The sequence below is a fragment of the Misgurnus anguillicaudatus genome, chromosome 21, assembly GCF_027580225.2.
Source record: "Misgurnus anguillicaudatus chromosome 21, ASM2758022v2, whole genome shotgun sequence".
Classification (NCBI taxonomy): Eukaryota; Metazoa; Chordata; class Actinopteri; order Cypriniformes; family Cobitidae; genus Misgurnus; species Misgurnus anguillicaudatus.
Window position 1 is genome coordinate 5,088,832 of NC_073357.2, and position 22,017 is coordinate 5,110,848.

Genomic DNA, 22,017 nt, shown 5'->3' on the forward strand with positions numbered 1-22,017 from the left:
CTTGCCTGTATTCTCGCTGTGTGCTTGCTTTATTACATTTCTGCATCAGATAAGGATATGGACGTTTGTTTGGTGAAGGTTTCTATGCAAGAGAGGAACTTTGCGCGAGTTTGGAACGTTTATTTCACGGACATGTTTCGGTTTACGAGCAGACGCGCTGCGGAGTATATTTGGACGGACTCGCGCCGTTTGCTTTCGGTTTAACATTTCTGGATCAGATAAGGATATGAACGTTTGTTTTGTGAATGTTTCTGTCTGGTCGCGTGCTTATTTCAAAGACGTGTTTCGGTTTACGAGCACAAGCTCCAAGAGCTGAGGCAGCGCGTATGTGGAGATATTATGCAGGGGACGCGTTTGTGTGGAGGAGGATGCAGGGACAAACGGACGTCTGACTAAAGTGAGTGTTTCTATTTTCTTTGTTATACTAAGGTGGCATTTATGTACACAATAGCATATCTGAGCGGTGTTTTATATGTCTATATTGTAACTAATTGAAAAGACATTTGTACTGCGGATCTGAAACCGCACGTTACTGTTTGAATAAGACTTTGCTACACACCAGGCCAGAGTGTTATTGTGTGTACCACAATGTAACATCACGTTTAAAAGTAAATCATGATTGGTGTCAGTCAGACACAGTGGTGGTGGCTATTTTCTTTGTTTTACTAACGTGGCATTTATGTACATAATAGCATGTCTGAGCCGTGTTCCGATTAATGGGAGTGGCTTGCAGAGCTGTGCATTGGTGCATAGTGGCAGTTGTAGTTTTTCATACAAATGTGCTCTAAAGTCACATTTTGTCTTTTCTCTGTCAAATAGGCACAAAATTCTACATTTATGTTACATTTTGACTACAAATATGACTCACTTTCCATAAAGATTAATGTTCCTATCGGTGAAATGGCCCTTTAAGATGAAAACTGCGCTTATCCAGCGAGATTTTGGCCGTAGCTTTATCCCTTCTAGCTACAACCCATATTGATTCCTGCATCTCTGATTGGACAGAAAGTGCGTGCACTGCGCGGGTCAAGATTACCCGTGAAATTTAAATGCGCATGCGCTTATTTCATACTACCGGTATTGTTTTCTTGTTGCGCTACGTGCGCCGTGAAGCGTAATGGCTTCAAATTATGATTTTTTGAGGAGAGTATTTTTCAGACCATCAGCGAAGATGAACAAAAAATGTGTTTACTGGTTGATGCAGGAGGGATTACTGCGAAAACGCATGTATTGCCCATCATGCCATCACATCATGGAATTTAAGGACTTCTACAACGGAAAGGAAGCAGCATGGTAAGAAAAGTAACATTATATATTGACTGAGTAAAATTATGTCACAAGCTCAAACTGAATGATTTAAATCAAAACTTAATGCTCCTAATCTCACCATTAGAGAGTAGAGACAGGGACACACAAACACCAATATTTCACTGCATATAAAATGTTCCCTTTTAATTCACTATACTGTACATATAAATTCAGTAACTTATATCACTCATCTCTAACCTATGCATTTGCTTAAAGTATTATGTTTCTTAAATGTTGGTGTTTTAAAGCTAGAATGCTTATTTAATAATGTTATTATTCTCTGCTAGGGTGTGTCGGGATAAATGCCACAGGAAATCTCATAGCAAGAGCATCCGAAGTGGCTCAATAAGTCTCACCTGAGCCTCCAGACATGGATGCATTTCATTTACAGGTAAAAATACATTATTTTAATAATGTTATATAATCACTTTTTATGTATTAGTGTTGAGAGGAAACTATTTTACCCAAGTATATTACCCAAGCAGATTACATCATAACAGGCAGTGAATTGAGTATTACTAAATGTGTTACGATCCAGATGTATTATCTTATGTATTTTACGTGTTTGCTTTTACAATGTAGATTTTCACAAGGACTCAGGTTGCGGCAAGTAGACATGTTACAGGAAGGCATTACTGGAAGCTCCTCCACACTGACTAAACTTGCTCATCATCTACGTGGAGTCTGCAAATCTGCAGTTAAAAAAATGAAGAGAAGAGGTGACCTGAAAATTGGAAATGGACAAGAAATTGTTTTGATTGATGAGAGCAAATTTGGCCACAAAAGAAAGGTAATATATTGTCAATTAAATCTGTTCACACACTTTATAGTAAATGTGAATGATACAATATGTTTAATTGTATCCTAATCCTAACAGTGGACAATTTGTCATTTTTAGTACAACCGAGGAAGACAGAGCAACAGGGGGTCATGGGTGTTTGGAATGCTTGGGGTCAAAGAACAGAGAAGAAGACCAATTCTGAGAGTTGTTAGACAGCGTTCAGCTCAACACCTTATGCCAATTCTCCAGAAGCATGTTACACAGGGAAGCACTGTTATCTCAGATGGGTGGAGAGCCTATAGCTGTCTGAGAGATGCTGGATATAACCATCTAACTGTGAACCATAAAATCATAAAGAGGTTTTTGTTGATCCCCGGACAGGTGCCCACACACAAAACATTGAGAAATTATGGGGGGTCTGCAAGGCAACATTGTGGAGATTTAGGGGGAACTGCACAGAAAGCATGCTGAAAGACCACTTAAAAGTAATTGAGTGGCCTTATTGGCGTGGTGACAGACAAAAAAGCCCCCCTGGGTATGATTTTGCATGACATTAGAAGAAAGTATCCTGTGTGAAAATGCCAATGTTTAATTAATTCTATGACAATTATCATTAGTGTAACATTTGTCCATAAATTGTTTGGCAATTAATTGTAATATTTCGGGATGTCTCTCACCTGCAGTTGGTTCTTTTGTTGAAACTTGAAACAATAAAGAACAAGTTCTTTACTGCAATATTTATTGTCTCTTCTGTTATTGGAAAACAATAAATGTTTACTTTAGAATAGGGAACATACTCTTAAGTAATATTTAATATGCATGTATTAGTGAGAAATATGATTGTTACCCATTAATATACTCAGGTAATAGTTGAGTTATAAAATAGTTTGTTAGTGTAGTACAACTTCTAAAAAAACTGCTTCTGTGTAACATGAAAGTACTTTTTCTTCTCATTTAAATGTTTGTTTTGAAATGCCCATTCTATATTTATTTCTCACTTAAAGCTACAAACTCAAACAGGGTACTAAGAACCTATAAAGTGTGTATTTTACACAATACAAGCTATTAGTATCTTTTGTTTTTAGGTAATAAGTTAATTGTTAGGACAAAATCAAGTGTTAAGGGGCTATAAGACAAAAACAAGACAACAACCAATAAATGGCTTATAAAAAGCTTGTAACTGCTTACAGGTCACTAACTAGTCAGTTACACATACACTTATTAGTCATTAATTACTAACTAATTTCTGATCCTTAAAATAAAGTTTTACCATTTGTTCTTAATAAAGAGACAGTAACCTCAATTAACCTACTTAAGTCTGTGTCATTTATGTTAATCAAACAACCCAAGACAAACAGAAAATCACGTCTATTACTCAAAAATAATAATATTTAATTTGTACAATAAAGACAGTGTTATTATCCATTTTATTTAATTTCTGTACCTAATGCTAATTTTAGACCTTATTTAAAGCTCCACTGTGTACTTTTTTAGTTAATTCTTAGCAAAAACCCATGTTTTGTTTCAAAAGTATGTGCTCATTCATGTGTAATTACTTCCACCCCACTAATCAAAGTATTCTCGTAAGTGTAGAATCTGCTATTTAAAATACATACGATCGAGTCGCTCTCTGGCTGAATCCATGTTGTGCCTCCATCTTTGAAATACATTCGCCGACGAGGGACATTCCTGAAATTCAAGCTCCGCCTTTCGCGCTTTCAGAGTACACTCAAGCTGGCCGCGAGCTGAAGCCTACGGAGGTTGCATGTGTAGGCGGTATATGTCATCAAGACAATCTTATTTCAGAATATTAACAATTATAAAGCTGACAATTATTCTTAGTTAATTGTAAATTGATGTAATATGCTTATGACTTGCGAATGTAATGCTCAGTTAATTTAAATAAACCAGGCTTGATGACGTATGCAGCCCGAATATATGCGACCTGTGTACACAGCAAATTTTGCAGAGTTAAAATTACGGTGTAAATGGAAATGTTAAGAGTTCAGAGTTAATTTAACACAAACTAGAGTTAATTCAACACTGCACTGAGTAAAAGCAGAGAAAGTGTTGGTGTTAAAACAGAGTGTGAAACCTTTAATTAAAAATTAACTCCCGCAGTGTACCTTGACTGGCAGTTTTTAACTCCTGGAGTGTTAATAAAGGACCCCTCCCCCCTCATTCCCGCTCAAACACAAGCAGCCAGCAAGCCAAATCACACGCGAGTAGGATCATCATTTTTTCTCTGAAAGGTAAGCAAAGTTGATTAAATGTGGTTTAAAATAGCATTTCAGCATGTTTTATATTACTATCAATATCAAGTTTAATGTTAACCTAAGTGTATCGAGTTAAATGTTAAGTAACTTAGCGTCAATGTGAACAACTCTCATGTGACCGTTTGGACCTAACGTTAATTTAATTGATTACGGAACAACAACTTGACGAATTAACTTTCATACACGTATGCAAATTACTTTAAAACTTAAAGTTTGTGAGATTTTGATAATGTTTTGTGATTATGGTGTTGTTTGGAATGTTAATAACTCCGTATGATTTTTAACTGGCGTTTTTATTAACTAGAGTGAAGAAGCTTGAGGGAGAGTTCAATTTGAAGTCACGGATACAACATCTCACCATATTCGTAAGTAAATACTGATTAATTTGATTTAATGTGTTGATTTTTTATTGTTATTAATGATTAATATGATGTTTGTGTGTGTGTGTTTGTTTTAACGTTACTTTTGTTTCAAAATCAAAGTAAATTAGCTTAAGTATTGTGTTTTAGGTTTTAAATCAATTTAATTGGGTTATAATTTTCTTAGGTCCTTAACGTTTGCGCTTCCTAATGTTCTCGCAGCGTGTTAGAATGGTGTTTCATTTTTGAATCCGCGATCTTGTAACGTTAATTAGAGTGGGGGAACTCGATTCACGTATTGCGATTTAGTCTTCTAGTGATTTGCATCGATTAAAACATTTGAAAAAATATATAGAAATTTTTGGTTAACGTTAATATAAAAATAACAAGAATAGTAATGTTGTCGAAACAGAAAGGCGGAACTCAGGCGGACGGTGCAGTAAGTTACCCGGACATCTTTAGAGAGTGCAAACCTCACGCGCAACAGCACTGGAGGTAACAAAAACATATGCCTCGATGCACTATGTCTCATTTTTAATTGCAGCTTCAAATAAATAATTCACCCGCACCATCATTTTCGCATGGTTCTCACGCAAACGCCAAGGCCGGTTCATATCGCGTGCCTGAGCAGCGCGTCGCGAGAGCCCGTCAACACCGGTTTTGTTTAAAGCGCGGATTTACATCTTTGTGTCTCCATTAACGTTAGATGATAATGTATGGATGGTTTACTTTCAACGGCAAATTTGGTGTTAAAGATGATGCTGAAGGTATGCTGTTTTTAAATGAATGTTTTTTTATAAAACAAAAGTAATTGGTCTATAATGATGTATCTTATCCATCCGCAATTAATTAAAACTTAATTTAGTTTAAGTTTTTTTTTTGTGAATCAGTATTTAATTTCCTTAAATCGAATCCTAGTTCGACTGGTTTGGTGGCCAGGGTCACACATAAAGTCTGACGTGCATGTCATTTGTTTTCTTGAGTAACCTTGTTTGTAAGATGTGTACAATATGTGAGCATGATTTGAAAGGTGGGCATTTGCTACTCTTTAAAAGTTTTTAAAAGTTTTTTTTTCTTCAGATGTTTTAATTAAAAAATGACTTAAGTACTTTAATGCATGCAGGAGATGCTTGCTAAAGTGGAGTGTAGAGGAGCACAGAAGTATGTAGTAGTACCTCAGACTGAAGAAAGGTTTGATTTTGAGAGATTTCTTCAACAAAGTAAGTGTTGTGCAGAATGTTTTAGTGTAATGTGTTATAATGGTATTTTGTTTACATTATTTTCTAAATGTACATATGCTTTTGTTAGAAAATTTTATTCAAAGTGACTGGCGGTGTATTCAAGCTAGAGGTCTTTTTGGGTCCTAAAATCCGTACTCAACCTGAATTGACCAGAATCACTTCTTACCTGAACCTGACATGCAGAAATACATTTTTTTAAAATATAATCCCTATCCGAGACAGACACGATGAAATTAGTCCCGAGTATGATCAATCTGACATGTCGTTGAGTGCGTTTGCATGCACAGAGTGAGCGGATGGCTATCGGAAATCTGCTTGTTGCGGAGGACTGTTTTCATGCGTTTACATGCAAATCAATAAGCCGGCTATGCAGACAAATGCGTTTACAAGGGAATTGAAGAATTATCAGTTTTCTCGCAGGCAGTGACGTCACCGCCTATAGTACACAATAGTCGTTCAAAAAGTCAACGGCAAATCTGTCTTAAGCTGTACTGTTGTGTTTCTTCTCGTGTCTGCGGAGCCTGTGAATGTGGCATGAGCTGCTATTTGGCAGTTTCTCTGCCATCTGCTTTGGTCGAGCGGAGACTTTTATGCGTTACTTTGCGCTTACTTCCGCGTGTGACGTTTATCTTTCATACGCGGAGACATGCGCACATGGACAAAACCGTGAAAAAGCCAGTTAAGGTGTTTACATGCCACGCGAAATCGGCGTAATGAGCAAAAAACAACTCAAAAAGTTTTCTGTAAGAAGCAGATTTTTGATAGTTATCCGCTTATGCTGTGCATGTAAACGTACTCATTGACACGTACACCTATATATATGCCGTCAAGAGCATGCAAAGCTGTAGGTGGCAGTGTAACAAGAAGCTCAAGCCCACTTAAGCCAATCAGAATCCCGAAAACAGCAACAAATCACTTCCTGTTCCTCTTTTGAACAAGGTCGCACTTTTGGAGCTCTGGCGCGTTCTGTGACGTTGGCTGCCTAAACATCGGTTTTCTCAGTTTACATGCAACAGTGCAACCGAAGATTTTCCAATTCTCCACTCTGGCCGGAGTTTAAAAAAAAATAATCGATTTCAGAGGCGAGTTCTCCGTTTGCGTGTAAACAAAGGGTGCAAACGAAGTTAAATGTCTCAGTTTTTCAAAATAACCATGTATGTGTAAACAGGGCCTTAATGATTTGCATTTTAAACTGCCTATTAAATGTCTTGATTTTTGCACTTCATATTAAGGGGAGATGCCACTCTTGTCTCTTTATTTGGCAACTTCCTAGCTTTAATATTTGCCATTTTTAATATTTGTCATGATATTGACGATGATCATTTGGTAACAGACTGTTATAATTGACATTGTGATGCAAGTCATCTCCGATATACAATAATTTATCACATCGACCAGACCCATTGTGGTGCAGAACCTGTGGTGTTATACTTTGATTGAAATTGTAGTTTAATAGAGCATTTTTTATTTGCTTTAGTAACAGAGAAATTCAGTTTGCTGCCTGAGACAGAGGGTCCTATCACCATAACTGATGAATCTGGAACAGAAGTAGATAGGGATGTCTTTGATGAGCTTGTAAAGTCAGGTGTCCTCTCCTTCAAGGCCTTGGCTGGACACCCAGTAATTGGTAAGAATAATTAGTTTTGGTTGTGTTTGTTGTTTATTACACTATCCATTTAATTCAAATTATTTATAAAGCACAGTTGAAGAGCTCAGATGCCAAAGTTTCTAAACACCACCTCCGTCAAAAACTAGATAATGATATTAACCGAATGCTCTTGGCTCGTATTATACATTCGTCAAATTATTTATCTTGCCATTCAGAAATAGTGTTTTGTTGGTGAATCCATTTAACGTTGTAACAATCAGCCTTATTGGTTGAGTTACAACGTTGCATCCCTTTTTCCAACGTCAGATTTCATCGAGCTCTTAAGTTTTAAAAAAGTTTACTAAAATTAATAATATACTGAGTTTTGGAGCATTTAACCTTTATTCAGAAAGTACAGTGAAGAGAGATTGGAGAAAGATAGGGTGTGATTGAGAAACCAGGTTTAACAAAAAAGCTTGCATGCACTTGGAGGGATTTGCTGATACTGTCAAAATTGTTAAATAGCAATAAAATTACTAAAGTGTTATTTGTAAAAGTAAGACATTTCAATTACTAAACAACTTTTTGAGTGACATTTGAGTAAAATTGCTAAACTTAAACATAAGATCCTGATAAAAGTGCTCATTTACAAGTAAAATTGGTCAGACAAACTTAGAGGGTTTTCCCATCGGAAAATGTAAACTGAAAACCACTGCCATTAACCAATGTAATGTACAGGAAGTTATTCATCACAACATAAACACAAAATGTATATTAAAACAAACAGTCACAGATGGACAAAGCATTCGCAGTATAAAATCCCATTCAAAGACTGTAGGCCTGGCCCAATAGGAATGGTTTTAGCCTTGGTTTAAAAGCAGCTAATGTCAGGTCAGTTCTAATTTAATTTGGCAAGCTGATTCATTCTGTTTTTAGGAACAGCAAAGAGGTGTTATTGTAGGAGTAGTGTATTGCATCTTTTGAACATAATTTTTGCAGATACTAATAGATTGTTGTCTTTTATGTCCTTTCGAAAAATCTGTTTTGTAGATCTACAGATTGAACTGGTCGCTGATGAATCATGTTCATCAGCTGTGCCCAACATTTCATATCAGCCAGATGCATCATGTTCTTCGGATTCATCCGTGGTCGTGGGATCAGTAAAAAAGAAGATGATCTCAGCTGGTCCCATAGATCGGAATGAAGCCAAACAGGTAAAAATTTACAGACCAAATAAGAAAATGAAAAAAATGAATATACTAAAGTTACATTTGTTTAAAATGTATAATGAAAAGTTTTAAATGTTTAGTAGTTGCTTTAAAAAGCTTTTTTATAATGCAAAATGTTTACATTTGGCAGATGGTTGAGACTATTCTGAAGACCAATTCCAAGGGTGATGAAATCTTCATGGAATATGAAAAAACAAAAACATTGTCAGATGCAAAGCGGAAATTAATGGTGAACATACTAGTTGCCGATATGATTGAATCACATGGGTAAAAAATTCTAGCTCCACTGTTTCAAATTTATATTAATTTTTAACATACAATCTAAAGCCTTAAAGATTGTTTTTTTTTTACTTTGTCAGGAGGATCCCACATTCAATTGTGCGTTGTAACTATGCATTAGGGATTGTGACACTCTTTCCACATCTTCTGGATCCATACTCTAAAACCGGATATGTGAGTTTAATACTTTTGAGGTTTATAAGTAAAAGTATTAATAAAATGCATATTTCATTTTTATTTTGTCATTTTATATGTTTTTCAAAATGTATGTAGTAGGGAAGGGCGATAAAATGGGCGCGTAATAAAAATGCGCCCACGTATTTTACAAATAACGTAAGCTGGCTTGATACCTTATTGCTGCCGGTGCAAAGTTACAAGCTTAATTTAACAAGACTTCACAAAGCCGGTAGCCTGGGAAAACCCAGACAACTTCCGGCAAATTTAGATTTGCTCTGCAAGTAGCAGACCTGCCAACCTTTACGCATTTTGTGTAACAGATACGCATTTAGACACCAAACTATGCTGCTACGAGTAGACGTGTAAACGCCTTTTACTGTTGCACGTGCCCCAGTGTCCTATGTGGTGCCTCAAGTTTAAGTTTTTACTTTATTTGCCAGTATATCAATTTACATTTCTGATCGCGGCAAAAAACTGAGCTTCATGAAAAGTAATTAACCATTGTAAACGCGTTGCAGTCCCACATTAATGGAAAAAACAAACTGGTGCGAGCACGCAGAAATCGATGTCCGGGAGTGGGAGCGTCTGTACTTTTTGTAGCACAAAGAGCAAACAAAAGTCTAAATAATATCAATCTTATTCTTACTAAAGTATAGATGATGAGGGAGGTAAAACTATATGCTCAGCCAGTCAAAACCAAGTATAGAGCTTTGCATTATTGCTGAGAAAATCAACTCATGTTTGTGTACTGTTCTGTATTGTCAGATATGAAATTACTGTTTAGTTTACTATAGGGCTTGACATTAACTTTTTGAGGAACTTGTCCTTTGGACAAGTAAATTTGTGTTTCACTTGTCCATGCACAAAAGTCACTTGTCCGGGTAAAGATTTATAATATAATGTTTATTTGTGTTTATCAGTGGCGGAGGCAGGGATTTTTCATAGGGGTGGCCAGGCAGGGGCAAGCAGTTACTTTGGGGTGGCATATAAAATCATCCAACCTTAAAATACTTGTAAGTATTATAGGTGTGTTAATCAGAATAATGTATAACATACAATTGCTACAATACTTTAATTTTAATTAAAATGAATTGAGATTAACATAAAATTTATAGTCATAATTCAACCTCATGTTTTTTTAAACTATTTAATTAAATTAAACTTTTGAAATTTACTTTGAAACCAGAATTTTTATCTCCCATTGCTGAAAAAACTATAGAGACCAGAAAATCATGTGAATTTAGGACACTGAAATGTATTTTACTAAGATTCATTTGGCTGTTTCTTGCTACTCTTTCTGGAGAATGATGCTATATCTGCTGACTTTCTTTTCATTTTCCCACATTTTATTAATTGTCTGACATTAAAACACTAAAGCAAAACATTAAAACATAACCATATTTAAAAAACTTAATAGGATGAATGTATCTAGATTATCTGTTATGTATAAAGTCAATCTTAAACCTAGCATTTACGCTGTAATGTTTGTGTGGGATTCTTGAAGTGACGAACTCTGTCAGATTCAAACGGCTGTCGCGCGGCGCACACACATAGGCGTGCTGAAAGAGAGTTCTCATTATAAAACAGATTCTTAAACAAGATTTTAAGCCCATTGTGTGTTTTTACCAATCTTTAGAAGAGAAAAAATTACGGACTTGAATCGGCTTTTTTGACACACAGTGATGAAAACGCGGTCAATGTGCCGGTAATTTATATTCACGCCGAAAACCTGAAGAAACTTCACTCTCCACTCCATGCCGTCCTGTGACTCCCCGCCCCTCCGTGTTCGTCGATCAGGTTATATGCGCACGCAGCTTGTTTAGTAACAGTAACATGTAAATGTGTGTGTGTTTGTCTGCACCATTCAGTATTCCGCTCTGTGTTTGCCCTGCGCGTTCTGCTCTGTCGTTAACAGCACATAATGTTAGGTAACATTGTTTGAAATGTAACTTATCCAGTCGGACAACTAATTTTCTCTTACACTTGTCCTACAAAAAATCCACTTGTCCGGGACAAGCCTTAATGTCGAGCCCTGCACTAGATAACTACTTAAGGACACTACATAAACAGTTGGCATTACTGCTTAAAAACATTATACCAGCAAGACCAGCATATGTTGTGTTTTGGTGCTGGTTTGCTGGTGACCACCAGCTAAACCAGCACCAAACCAGCATGAGAATTAAGCTGGTTTATGCTGATGGTCAACAGCAAACCAGCACCAAAACACAACATATGGTGGTCTATGCTGTTTTTTTCCAGCAGGTTTAAACACTATGCAGATAATGTACACAAATGATCATGCACGTATGCTTTTTATTGTAGTAGCAGCTAAGTATTGTTATTGTACATATTTGTAAAAGACTCATTATCATCAATACTGTAGAATGCAAATATGCTAGCGGCATGCCTTTATGCCTTAAAACATATTAATACTGTTCATGTTAGGTATGTTAAAGAAAAAGTAGTGTGAGGCCTGTGCCCCAGTAGAGTTTCATCTCAACTGGCCTGCTGGAAAATAAAGCAAGGATATAGCATGCTATTTGTTGATTCTTTGTTATTTATAACATCCCATGTATTTAAGACATATGCCATAGGCCAATACAATTTTCAATTATGTTAAAGTTTTGTTTCAGAGGCATATTTTTTGGGATTGCCTGTTCATTAAAAGAGTTCTTCATAGCCTACTTGTATGTTGAAAAACTAGATATGGTGGTGAGTGGGAACTATGTGATTAGTAATAAGTTGTGATAAGTGAGCATGTGAAGTTGAACTCAATCACTCAATTTGATCATCAAATGTGCCTGACCTCACCCTGCGGCGCTGCAGTAAGTTGCTACTCAAAAAAAATTCCAAGGTTGGCAGGTCTGAAGTAGTCTGGCAAGGAGGCCATTCAAGCCCATTTCTAATGCAGAGAAATCACGGCACCAATCAGAAACGTTGGGGTGTGCTTACACGATGATGACAGCACAGCGTCTGTGAAGCAGATTTTGTACATTACGAAGATGGATGCCGCTGTGGAACATCACTCGTTCGAATCAGCTATCACATCTGTTTTAAGCGATTTAAACTTTTCCTTTTCGTTAAAACCCGAGCAAAGAACAACACTCGAAGCCTTCATATCTAAAAAAAGATGTCTTTCCGACTGGATCTGGCAAAAGTTTGATATAGCTCTGCATACGTCACCTCCTAAATCACTCTGATTGGTTTTAGGTCTATCCAATTGGACACAGATGCATTTGAGAGACGTCCGTTCTATTTTCCGTGTCTGTCTCGTGTAGCTTTATTAACAAAATAAAGTAGGCTAAATAAGGGAGCAAACAAATCTCTCATAATGCATGCTGATGCTGCGAAGCAGCACGTCTAAACAATCGGTGGACAAAAGCAGACAATTTATACAGGGAGTGCAGAATTATTAGATTACTTTTGTTATTGTACAACTACAGAGCTCTTGGTCAATTCAAAATCTTAACAAACCCTCAAACCTAAACATTTAAGTAGTAAAAGTGAAATTTTGGCTTTCTTAAGAGAATATTTCTATGTACATCATCATTAGGCAACTATTAGTGTGCAGAATTATTAGGCAACTAAATGAAAAACAAAGATTTTACCATCTCACTTGTTTTTTTTTCACCTGTTAAAGTGAGAATAATAAACAAACTCTACATTTACAAAAAAATTAATAAAACAATAAAAAAATATATATATAAACTCAGTGACCAATATAGCCACCCTTCTTTTCGATAACAGTCACAAGCCTTCAATTCACGGATTCAGTCAGTTTCTTGATCTGGTCTGAATCAACATTTTGTGCAACCACAGCCTCCCGGACACTGTTCGGAGGGGTGTGCGGTTTGCCTTCACTGTGGATGTCCTGCTTAAGAAGGCCTCAAAGGTTCTCATTAGGGTTTAAATCAGGTGAAGAAGGGGCCATGTCATTAGTTTTTCACCTCTAAGGCCTTTACTGGCCAGCCATGCAGTGGAGTACTTTGATGCATGTGCTGAAGTGTTGTCTTGCAGAATAATCGGTCTTCTTGGGGGATGCAGACTTTTTCCTGTGCCGCTGCTTGAGGAAAGTGTCTTCTACATTACAGGCAGGCAGGCACAGACAAGTATTATTAAAGATGAGCTTGTTGGACCTTTTTGGGTTGAAAATGGAAATAAAAAACAACTCTCAGACCTACTGCCAATTTTTAGAAGACACTTTCTTCAAGCAGTGGTACAGGAAAAAATCTGCATCTTTCAATAAGACTTTTATGCAAAACGCTTCAGCACATGCATCAAAGTACTGAGTGGCTGGGCAGTAAAGGCCTTAGAGATGAAAAACTAATGACATGGCCCCCTTCTTCACCTGATTTAAACCCTACTGAGACCTTTTGATCCCTTCTTAAGCAGGATATTTACAGTGAAGGTAAACCGTACACCTCTCTGAACAGTGTCTGGGAGGCTGTGGTTGCGTCTGCACAAAATGTTGGTTCAGACCACATCAAGAAACTGACTGAATCCGTGAATGGAAGCCTTGTGACTGTTATCGAAAAGAAGGGTGGCTATATTGGTCACTGAGTCTATATATTTTATTTTTTATTGTTTTATTTATTTTTTTTTTTTGTACATGTAGAGTTTGTTTATTATTCTCACTTTAACAGTTGAAAAAAAAAAACAAGTGAGATGGTAAAATCTTTGTTTTTCATTTAGTTGCCTAATAATTCTGCACACTAATAGTTGCCTATAATGATGTACATAGAAATATTCTCTTAAGAAAGACAATTTCACTCTTACTACTTAAATGTTCAGGTTTAAGGGTTTGTTAACATTTTGAATTGACCAAGAGCATTGTAGTTGTACAATAACAAAAGTAATCCTCAAAAATACAACTTGCCTAATAATTTTGCACTCCCTGTAAAATAAATAATTGCATACCGTCACAGCCCTATGTGTAGGTAATTAATTAACTTTGAGTCAATGCATGTGTATGTCCTATATTTCTGTGATGAACATGTTTCCTGTTCTGCAGGAACACTACTATGACCCTCAGGGTAATACAGGTTATCTGGCATGGAGGATCAAGACAGTTCTGCGCAACACATCAGTGGGCTCTCGCTGCAATTCCAAGCCTGTTCATTTGGATGGCCCAAAAACCAGAAGAGAATCACTCTTAATTGGTGAACAGTTCGATGGAGAAGAATGCAGAGAGGCATTATCTACAATGATTCACTCGACAGATGAACATGTGGTCAAAGCAAAAATGAGATCAACTTTTGAATACAGACAGAAGATTGTTCATGATGAAGATGCTTCAATTTCAGTCTTGGATGTCTTTCCTCGTTTTCTAGATGTTCCCGGATTGGTAAGAATCAGCTTTTGCCATTTTTAACCTATATCTAATGGTAATCTTGCCAAAGCACCATGTTTTGAAATAATGCTAATTTATATAATAATAAATTGTTTGTCCTTAAAGATTGAGCAGGATTTCATCTTGATGTTTGGAGAAGACATGTCTGGAAAATTCTTGGCAAGGTGGCCTACATATTTCAAGTCAAAAGTCATTGCGGACTGCAGGACTCTACTGCCAAATGCATATGTTGAGGAACTTCTGTCAGCACTTGAACCTGAGAATAACTTTGGTAAGATTAAAAAATTGTATGTATTACTCAGTTTTACTATCATTTTGGTTAGTAAAATCAATGTTGATATTTTGATACCAAGTTGAAACAGAATTTTTTGTGTAATGAGTCTTTCTAACAGATTTTACAGAGTACTGATTCAGCTTGTTATCCAGTTTTCAGACAGTGTACTAGAACATTTTTTCAAAATAGAACTTGTACTGTTCCTTGTACAAAATCCTAAAATCTTGAAATTGTGATGCAACTCATATGTATAATTTATTATGTTCCTCTAGGATGGGATAGTGAAATGTCAGCAATTCTTCTGTTACTCCATCTTCTACCCCCAACTTCAAGAGGGCATAAGAAAACAGCCAAGATTAGTTCAGCTCAAGCTGCAAACAATCTTGTAAAGTATCTTAAGGTAGGTAAATTTGAGGTTCTATAAACATGACCTTTATTATAGAGGAATAGTCTACCCTTTTCCCATATTAAAATGTTATTACCTCAACTTAGACGAATTAATACATATCTATCTTTTTTCAATGCGTGCACTGTACAGCGCGTCACGAATGTGTTAGCATTTAGCCTAGACCCATTCATTCCTATGATATCAAACAGGGAAGCCACCAAACACTTCCGTGTTTTCCCTATTTTAAGACTGTTACATGAGGAGTTATACCAGTAAGTATGGTGCCACAAAATAAAACTTTTTTGGTACCATAGGAATGAATGGGGCTAGGCTAAATGCTAACACATTCACAACGCGCTGTAGCCTACAGTGCACGCATTGAAAAAAGATAGGTATGTATTAATTCGTCTAATTTGAGGTAATAACATAGTTTAATATGGCAAAAGGGTAGACTATTCCTTTAAGCATATTCTTTGAGACTAGGGATGCACCAAAAGAAAAATTCTTGGTTGAAGCCGAATACCGAATTATTTTGCCAATTATCTCACCATTGCACAAGTTACATTCTGAAATGTCATTTTTACAATATTTATTTCACATTATTTACATTTTTTAACATTCCAGCAGTCACTATAGGGTATTTTTACACCTGGTCAGTTCTCTGATCAGATAGCTATCTGACTTGTTAATACTGCCTCATTTACATTTGACCACATAAAGGGGTCTTGACTAAAAAGATATTAATTCAATCCTCTATTCCAGTGCAAAATGCATATAATCTATTCATTACTCTACCTTAAAAAACTTGCAATGACGCTTGTATAGCACTGTATGTTAAGCTGCGGACACGCACCTGCATGCACAGTCAAGTACGAGGCAAGACAATCAGAGTAAGAGCGAGAGACAGCGGAAAGATTGACATATGACAGTGGAAACCGTGCTCAACAAAGCGGTCTAACAAAAAGCTTATTGTTAATATACGTTTCTTGTTTAATATAAGCGTGTTTGTCATTGTAGGACTTTATTGGTTCTAGAAAGTCTTTATTACATACTACAGTTGCTGTAGAGAACTAAAGTCTCTCGTTCTCTGTGCTTGTGGATTCCGCAGGAACTAATTTTTCTGTCCAATTTATTCAGCCTTTTCACTTTTTCAGCCTAACACGAAAATTTATTTTTTGATTTTTTTTTGGCAGAATTATTTTGGTGCATCCCTATTTGAAACAATATTTTAAATTGTAGAGATTTTAATTTCTGTTTTGGGCACTTAATTGTTTGCAACAACAGTACTTGAAATAACTTTAAACTTATTCTTCATATAGGAAGGAGTTAGTCTCAGTACCTTCCTTAAGCTGTCTGATGCAAAACAGCCCTTTCTTCTTTGCACTGGTGAGCACAAGAATAAAATCAGAAGATTCTACATTGTGATTGACCAAAAGGCTGTACCATGCAGGGCTCAGACATCTGTAGCTGCCTTTGATGAGCTCTTCAAGGTTCACTACGTTTTCAGCCTTTCCTATGATGAAGCCCTCACCAATTTTTATACATTTGTTCAAACCACAATCTATGACATTGATGTCGGAAGGGCAAAGGAGAGCCCACGTGTGAAGGAAGTTAGAGCACGACTGCTGTCACTGGAAGCTTGAACAGACCAGCTTTGTTTACCTCTGTCAAGAGATGTTCACTTGTTTTGTTTGCAAAGTGAATCAAAAAGACTGTTTTCAACTTTGTCAACATTTAAAGTTTCACCATGGTTTATATCCTGCTAAAACATTGCGTTTGAAATGCGGAGAACCAGGATGTCTTTTAACTTTTTGTACATACAATGGCTTTAGAAAGCACCTCAACACTGTGCATAGATTTTCTGCCTGTCAACAAGTGGATACAAACCAGAATTTCAATCCTCAAAGAGAGAATGAAGAGGAAGTTTTAAGTTGTGGGGCATCTTGTACATCTTCCGAGACTAACCTGCAGGTTCCTACTACTTCACAATGTGTTCCTAAACAGCAGCTGTCATCAATGTGCGGTTCAGTTGTTGCACATTTGCAGGCTTCAGGTCTCTCCGAAAGCACTGTTCAAACAATAGTTTGTTCTATGGAAGAAGTTATTAATGATGTTCAAAGTCAAGCACGAGAAGCAGTTTTGACATCTCTCTCACCTGAAACTCAGTTTTCTGACATGTGTAAAAACATTGAGCAGTCTTTTAATCAACTGAACAATCCCTTTTCAGAGCTCAACACAGAGGCAAAGAGGCACAAATATTTTGAAGAAAAATGGGAAATAGTTGAGCCTGTGGAATGTGTCCTTGGTGTAAGGTTGGATGTACGCAGAGACAAAAGAAGTAGAATTTACAGTCAAATACCTGTAACAGACAAGTATGTGTATGTTCCTATTCTGGGTACTCTCAAATCTATTTTTAAGAACAAAGATGTGAGAGAGAGTTTCTTGAAAGAAAAACATAGTAAAAAGGGTGTTTACAAGGATATTAACGATGGCTCATATTTCCAAAAACATGCAATGTTTTCTCAACAAAAGCATGCACTTCAAATTCTTTTGTACTATGACGATTTTGAAACCGCAAACCCTTTAGGATCGAAAAGGGGAGTCCACAAACTTGGATGTGTTTATTTTACTTTGAAAAATCTTTCACCAAAGTGTAACTCTGTGTTAATGAATATCCATCTTGCGGCTCTTTTTTACAGTGAAGACTTAAAAACTTATGGTTTTGAGAAGATACTGAAACCTCTTATTGATGATCTAAAAACTTTAGAAACTGAAGGCATTCAGCTTCCTTTTTTTGAAAATCCTTTGTTTGGTTCAGTAATACAGGTGACAGGAGATAATCTTGCTTTAAATGGTTTGTTAGGTTTTGTTGAATCCTTTAGTGGAACACATTTTTGTAGGTTTTGCTTGGTTTGTAAGGATGAAGTTCAAACTGTGTTTACTGAGGATCATCCTCAACTTGTTTTACGTTCCAAAGAACTTCATGCTGAACATTGTCAGGCACTTAATGAAACACTCCATATAGTGTATGGTGTTAAAAAGTCTTGTGCGTTAAATTCGTTAAATTTTTTCCACAGCACAGACAACTTTACTGTTGATATTATGCACGATTTGTTGGAAGGAGTTGTGCAATATGAGCTTAAACTAGTTTTTCAGTACCTTGTGAAAAAGGGTTATGTTACTACAAGTGCACTTTCAGACAGGTTACAGAGTTTCAGTTATGGTTTTACAGATCGTAAAAACAGACCAAGCATTTTAAAATTGGATGATAACAGCAAGCACCTGGGCTGGAATGCTACCCAATCGTGGTGTGTTTTACGCCACACTCCCCTTATTTTTGGAGATGTTGTTGAACGGGGTAACAGTTACTGGAACTTACTTCTCCTTCTCCTACAAATTGTTAATATAGTGTTTTCACCCATTGTGACAGATGGAATTATATCTTATCTTAAACATTTGATCTTGGATCACCATAATCTCTTCAAGTCACTGTTTCCAGATAAAATGTTAATTCCCAAGCACCACTTAATGATACACTATCCAAGATGCATGAAAAAAATAGGCCCACTGATTCATGTGTGGTGCATGCGATTTGAAGCCAAGCACAATTTTTTTAAAAGGTCTGTCAGAAATTTCAAAAACTTAACCAAATCATTAGTAAAGCAACACCAGCGCCAATTAGCTTTTCATTTTGAAAACTATAGCTTTAAGAGGTTTGAATTTGGTCCTGTGAAGGTAAAAAATGTTTGTTATTTAGAAGGTGGGGAAATTCTTTGCCAAACTTTAAATTTGGACCCATTTTCTGAAGTTTCAACCACTAGCTGGGTCAAAAGCTATGGTACCGAATACCAGCTAAATTTGTTTGTCTGTACTGGAGTATGTAATGAACTTCCTGTTTTTAAAAAGATCTGTACAATTGTTATTCATAGACAGTGTGCTTTTTTTATTGCATGTGATGTTAATGTGTTGTATTTTGATGAGCACCTTAATGCATACTGCATCGAGGAGAATTTTGACAATGTTTCAGTTGAATGTATTGATGAACTGAAGTATTTTAAGCCATTTGATAAAATGTTTTCTAATGGGGATGATAAAGAGTATTTGGTTCCATATTGCTACATTTTAGATGTTGACTAATATTTATTTATTGTTAAACAATAAAGTGTTTTCAAAAGTATACTGTTATTGTCTTATTTTACCATATTAACACCCTACAGTATTGAAATGTAACACTACGGGAGTAAACAAGTTACACTGGTAAGTGTTGGGCAATTTTTTAACTATGTACAGAGTACATTTTTTAACTCTTTGAGTGTTAACAAATTACACTGATAAGTGTTGGATATTTTTTTAACACTGTACAGAGTAAGTTTTTTAACTCTTTGAGAGTTAACAAATTACACCGGTTAGTGTTGGGTAAAGTAACATTTTAACTCTCTACAGAGTAAGTTTTTTAACTCTTTGAGAGTTAACAAATTACACTAATTAGTGTTGGGTAAAGTAACATTTTAACTCTCTACAGAGTAAGTTTTTTAACTCTTTGAGAGTGTCAATGTGCCAACACTTTCAAAAGTGTTAAAATAACTCATTTGGGAGTGGACCCCATGAGACACTTTTAAAGTGTTAAAATTAACTCTCATAGAGTTGTTTTGTGTTTCCATATTTTGCTGTGTAGACTGAATCCTTCGGATTTTACAACAGCCGCACGCCGTGATAAACCTGCGATCTAATGCTTTGATTTGAAAGCCTGTTGAAGACATATTCTCGAGGACATTAAAACAAGTCACCAAGGAAGCGAAAAGGGGATTTTAAACGACAACGCGACAGGAAAAACATCAAGACCAAAGTCAATATTGGAGTTAGTTTTCCAAGATGGGGCTTAATGGACACTGAAGTTGTTAAGTTACTTTCTATCTTCTCCACAGGTAATTCAGCATATTCGTTTACATCTATACAGTCTATGTTGTAAACTTGAAGTTTTATAGTTCCTTGGCTAACTATAGCATGGTTATGCAGTTGGTTTAAACACGCATGTGGTTTAATGTGTTCGAACGGCCACACGCCGTCTCTCCGCCCATTTATCTAATCTGAGGTACTGAGATCAATGTTTTTCATCTTTTCTGACCTCTAGCACAAAACACATGGTGACAGCCCTATTTTTAGCCTTTCATTGATAAAACGCCGCTGATCTGCGCGTCTTTCGTTTCATTTTACAAGCGTGTGAAAGTTGAGCGATCTTATTTCACCAATATCAGAGATTAAAGCTCTTACATATACACGGACATGTAACGTCTACTTAAAACATAAGCATTGGACAAAAAAATGGACAAAAAGAGACGGATTTAAACACCAAGTGTAAACGTGATGTGTCTCTCTCGTCCACTTGTAATCCGTTCGATGAAAACACATCTAAATACCAAGTGTAACAGCCCCTGGGATGTTTTTGATGAAAAAGGAGTGTCTTAGCTATAGGGTTGTGCCGATAGACGATAGTATCGTGTATCGACGATCTTCAGACATATCGCCAATGGCAGGCTTTCATGGCGATAGGTCATGACGATAGTTGGGGAATGGTTATTATTATTATTATCATCATCATAGTTTTATATTAACACCCACAATGCATGCTTTTCCTCACATGAGGGTTTGTGGGCTTCACTTTACGCGGAGAGCTTGTAAAGAGAGAATTCCTTCTTGCACGTACCTGCACTTAATGCGCGCGTCTTGGTCTCCCTCTACCACTAAATCCAGCGCGCCGCATCATGAGCAGCTGCGCTTCTCTCTGTCTCACGTGCACGCGCTCTCGCGTCTGTCCGAAGTCTAAACATAAACTAAAGTAGTAATCCTTATGTATTTGTTCAGTTTAATGCGTTTCCTGCGAGCTGCGGCAAACTTTACTTTTTGTTTAAAATATGACCCGCTGCATATTAGCGCCTCTCTCTCACTCTCGCGTACGTGCAGAAAGCTGCGCTCTGTCCGAAGTCAGATCAGGTATTAATCCTGTTGGTATGCATTTCAAGTAGTTGTAGCAACACGTCCCTCGTGTTTAATATATGATTGTGTTTAAAATATGATCGCGTTCCGCTGGACCCGATGCGTTTAAAAGGCACCTCATGAGAGCACCACTGCTTGACACGTGTAGTCTTCTGCAACAGCACTAAACCAATGCATTGAATTGTTTGTATGGACGCGCTTGCATTAATGGCATCAGGTTTAAGAAGGTTGCGGTCATGACGGTGTTGCTCTTGGTTTTTTTTTGTCCACCCATCAAGTGACTTGTTATAATGAGTAAAAAATGTACAAATAAAAAATGAGTAAACTACTGCCCTGCCCCCTGATAATATCGTGTATCGCCGATCTCACAGGCTGACGATAGGACGATCTGAAAATAGGGCATATCGCCCAACACTACTTAGCTACGTATATGGTTGCTTTTTGTATGTGATTTTAAGCGGACATATCATGACAATCAGACTTTTTACATGTTTAACATACATCTGTGTGCTTTGACGGATCACAGGCAAAGTACATTGCAAATTGTTCATTTTTTCATTGCTTTTGCTTTGTAGCTACTGAAAGCCATGTTAACCTTGGCATGACAGTGCCACCGTACTAGTTAAAACGCGTTCCGAATGGGGGGGCTAGAAAGTAATATTCAGTTGGTTGTCATATAGAATTTTACCGCTAGATGGGAGTAGATCCTACACAGTATAGCTTTAATGTGCAACTTTGTTCTTTTTTATAAATGTTTATAATTTCTTTATTTG

The 22,017-nt window shown here is 36.7% G+C and overlaps 1 protein-coding gene and 1 long non-coding RNA gene across 3 annotated transcripts; both read left to right on the top strand.

Moving 5' to 3' along the window:
• Positions 1-1,577: 1,577 nt before the first annotated feature.
• LOC141352877 (uncharacterized) lies at positions 1,578-2,651 on the top strand. The gene is made up of 3 exons (XR_012359950.1): positions 1,578-1,699; positions 1,891-2,098; positions 2,207-2,651. It is a non-coding gene; the product is annotated as an uncharacterized lncRNA (long non-coding RNA).
• A 2,146-nt stretch (positions 2,652-4,797) lies between these two features.
• LOC141353036 (uncharacterized) lies at positions 4,798-19,427 on the top strand. 2 transcript variants are annotated; one of them, XM_073859403.1, is made up of 10 exons: positions 4,798-5,491; positions 5,848-5,944; positions 7,443-7,592; positions 8,604-8,767; positions 8,913-9,049; positions 9,142-9,235; positions 14,250-14,582; positions 14,694-14,859; positions 15,135-15,262; positions 16,570-19,427. In XM_073859403.1, exons 1-10 carry the CDS (start codon positions 5,441-5,443, stop codon positions 16,891-16,893), a joined length of 1,644 nt encoding a protein of 547 aa, XP_073715504.1. In that variant the 5' UTR covers positions 4,798-5,440; the 3' UTR covers positions 16,894-19,427. The 2 variants fall into 2 exon arrangements, with proteins under 2 accessions (XP_073715504.1, XP_073715505.1); XM_073859404.1 differs by lacking the exon at positions 5,848-5,944 and having other exon boundaries at positions 4,799-5,491.
• The last annotated feature ends 2,590 nt before the right edge of the window (positions 19,428-22,017 follow it).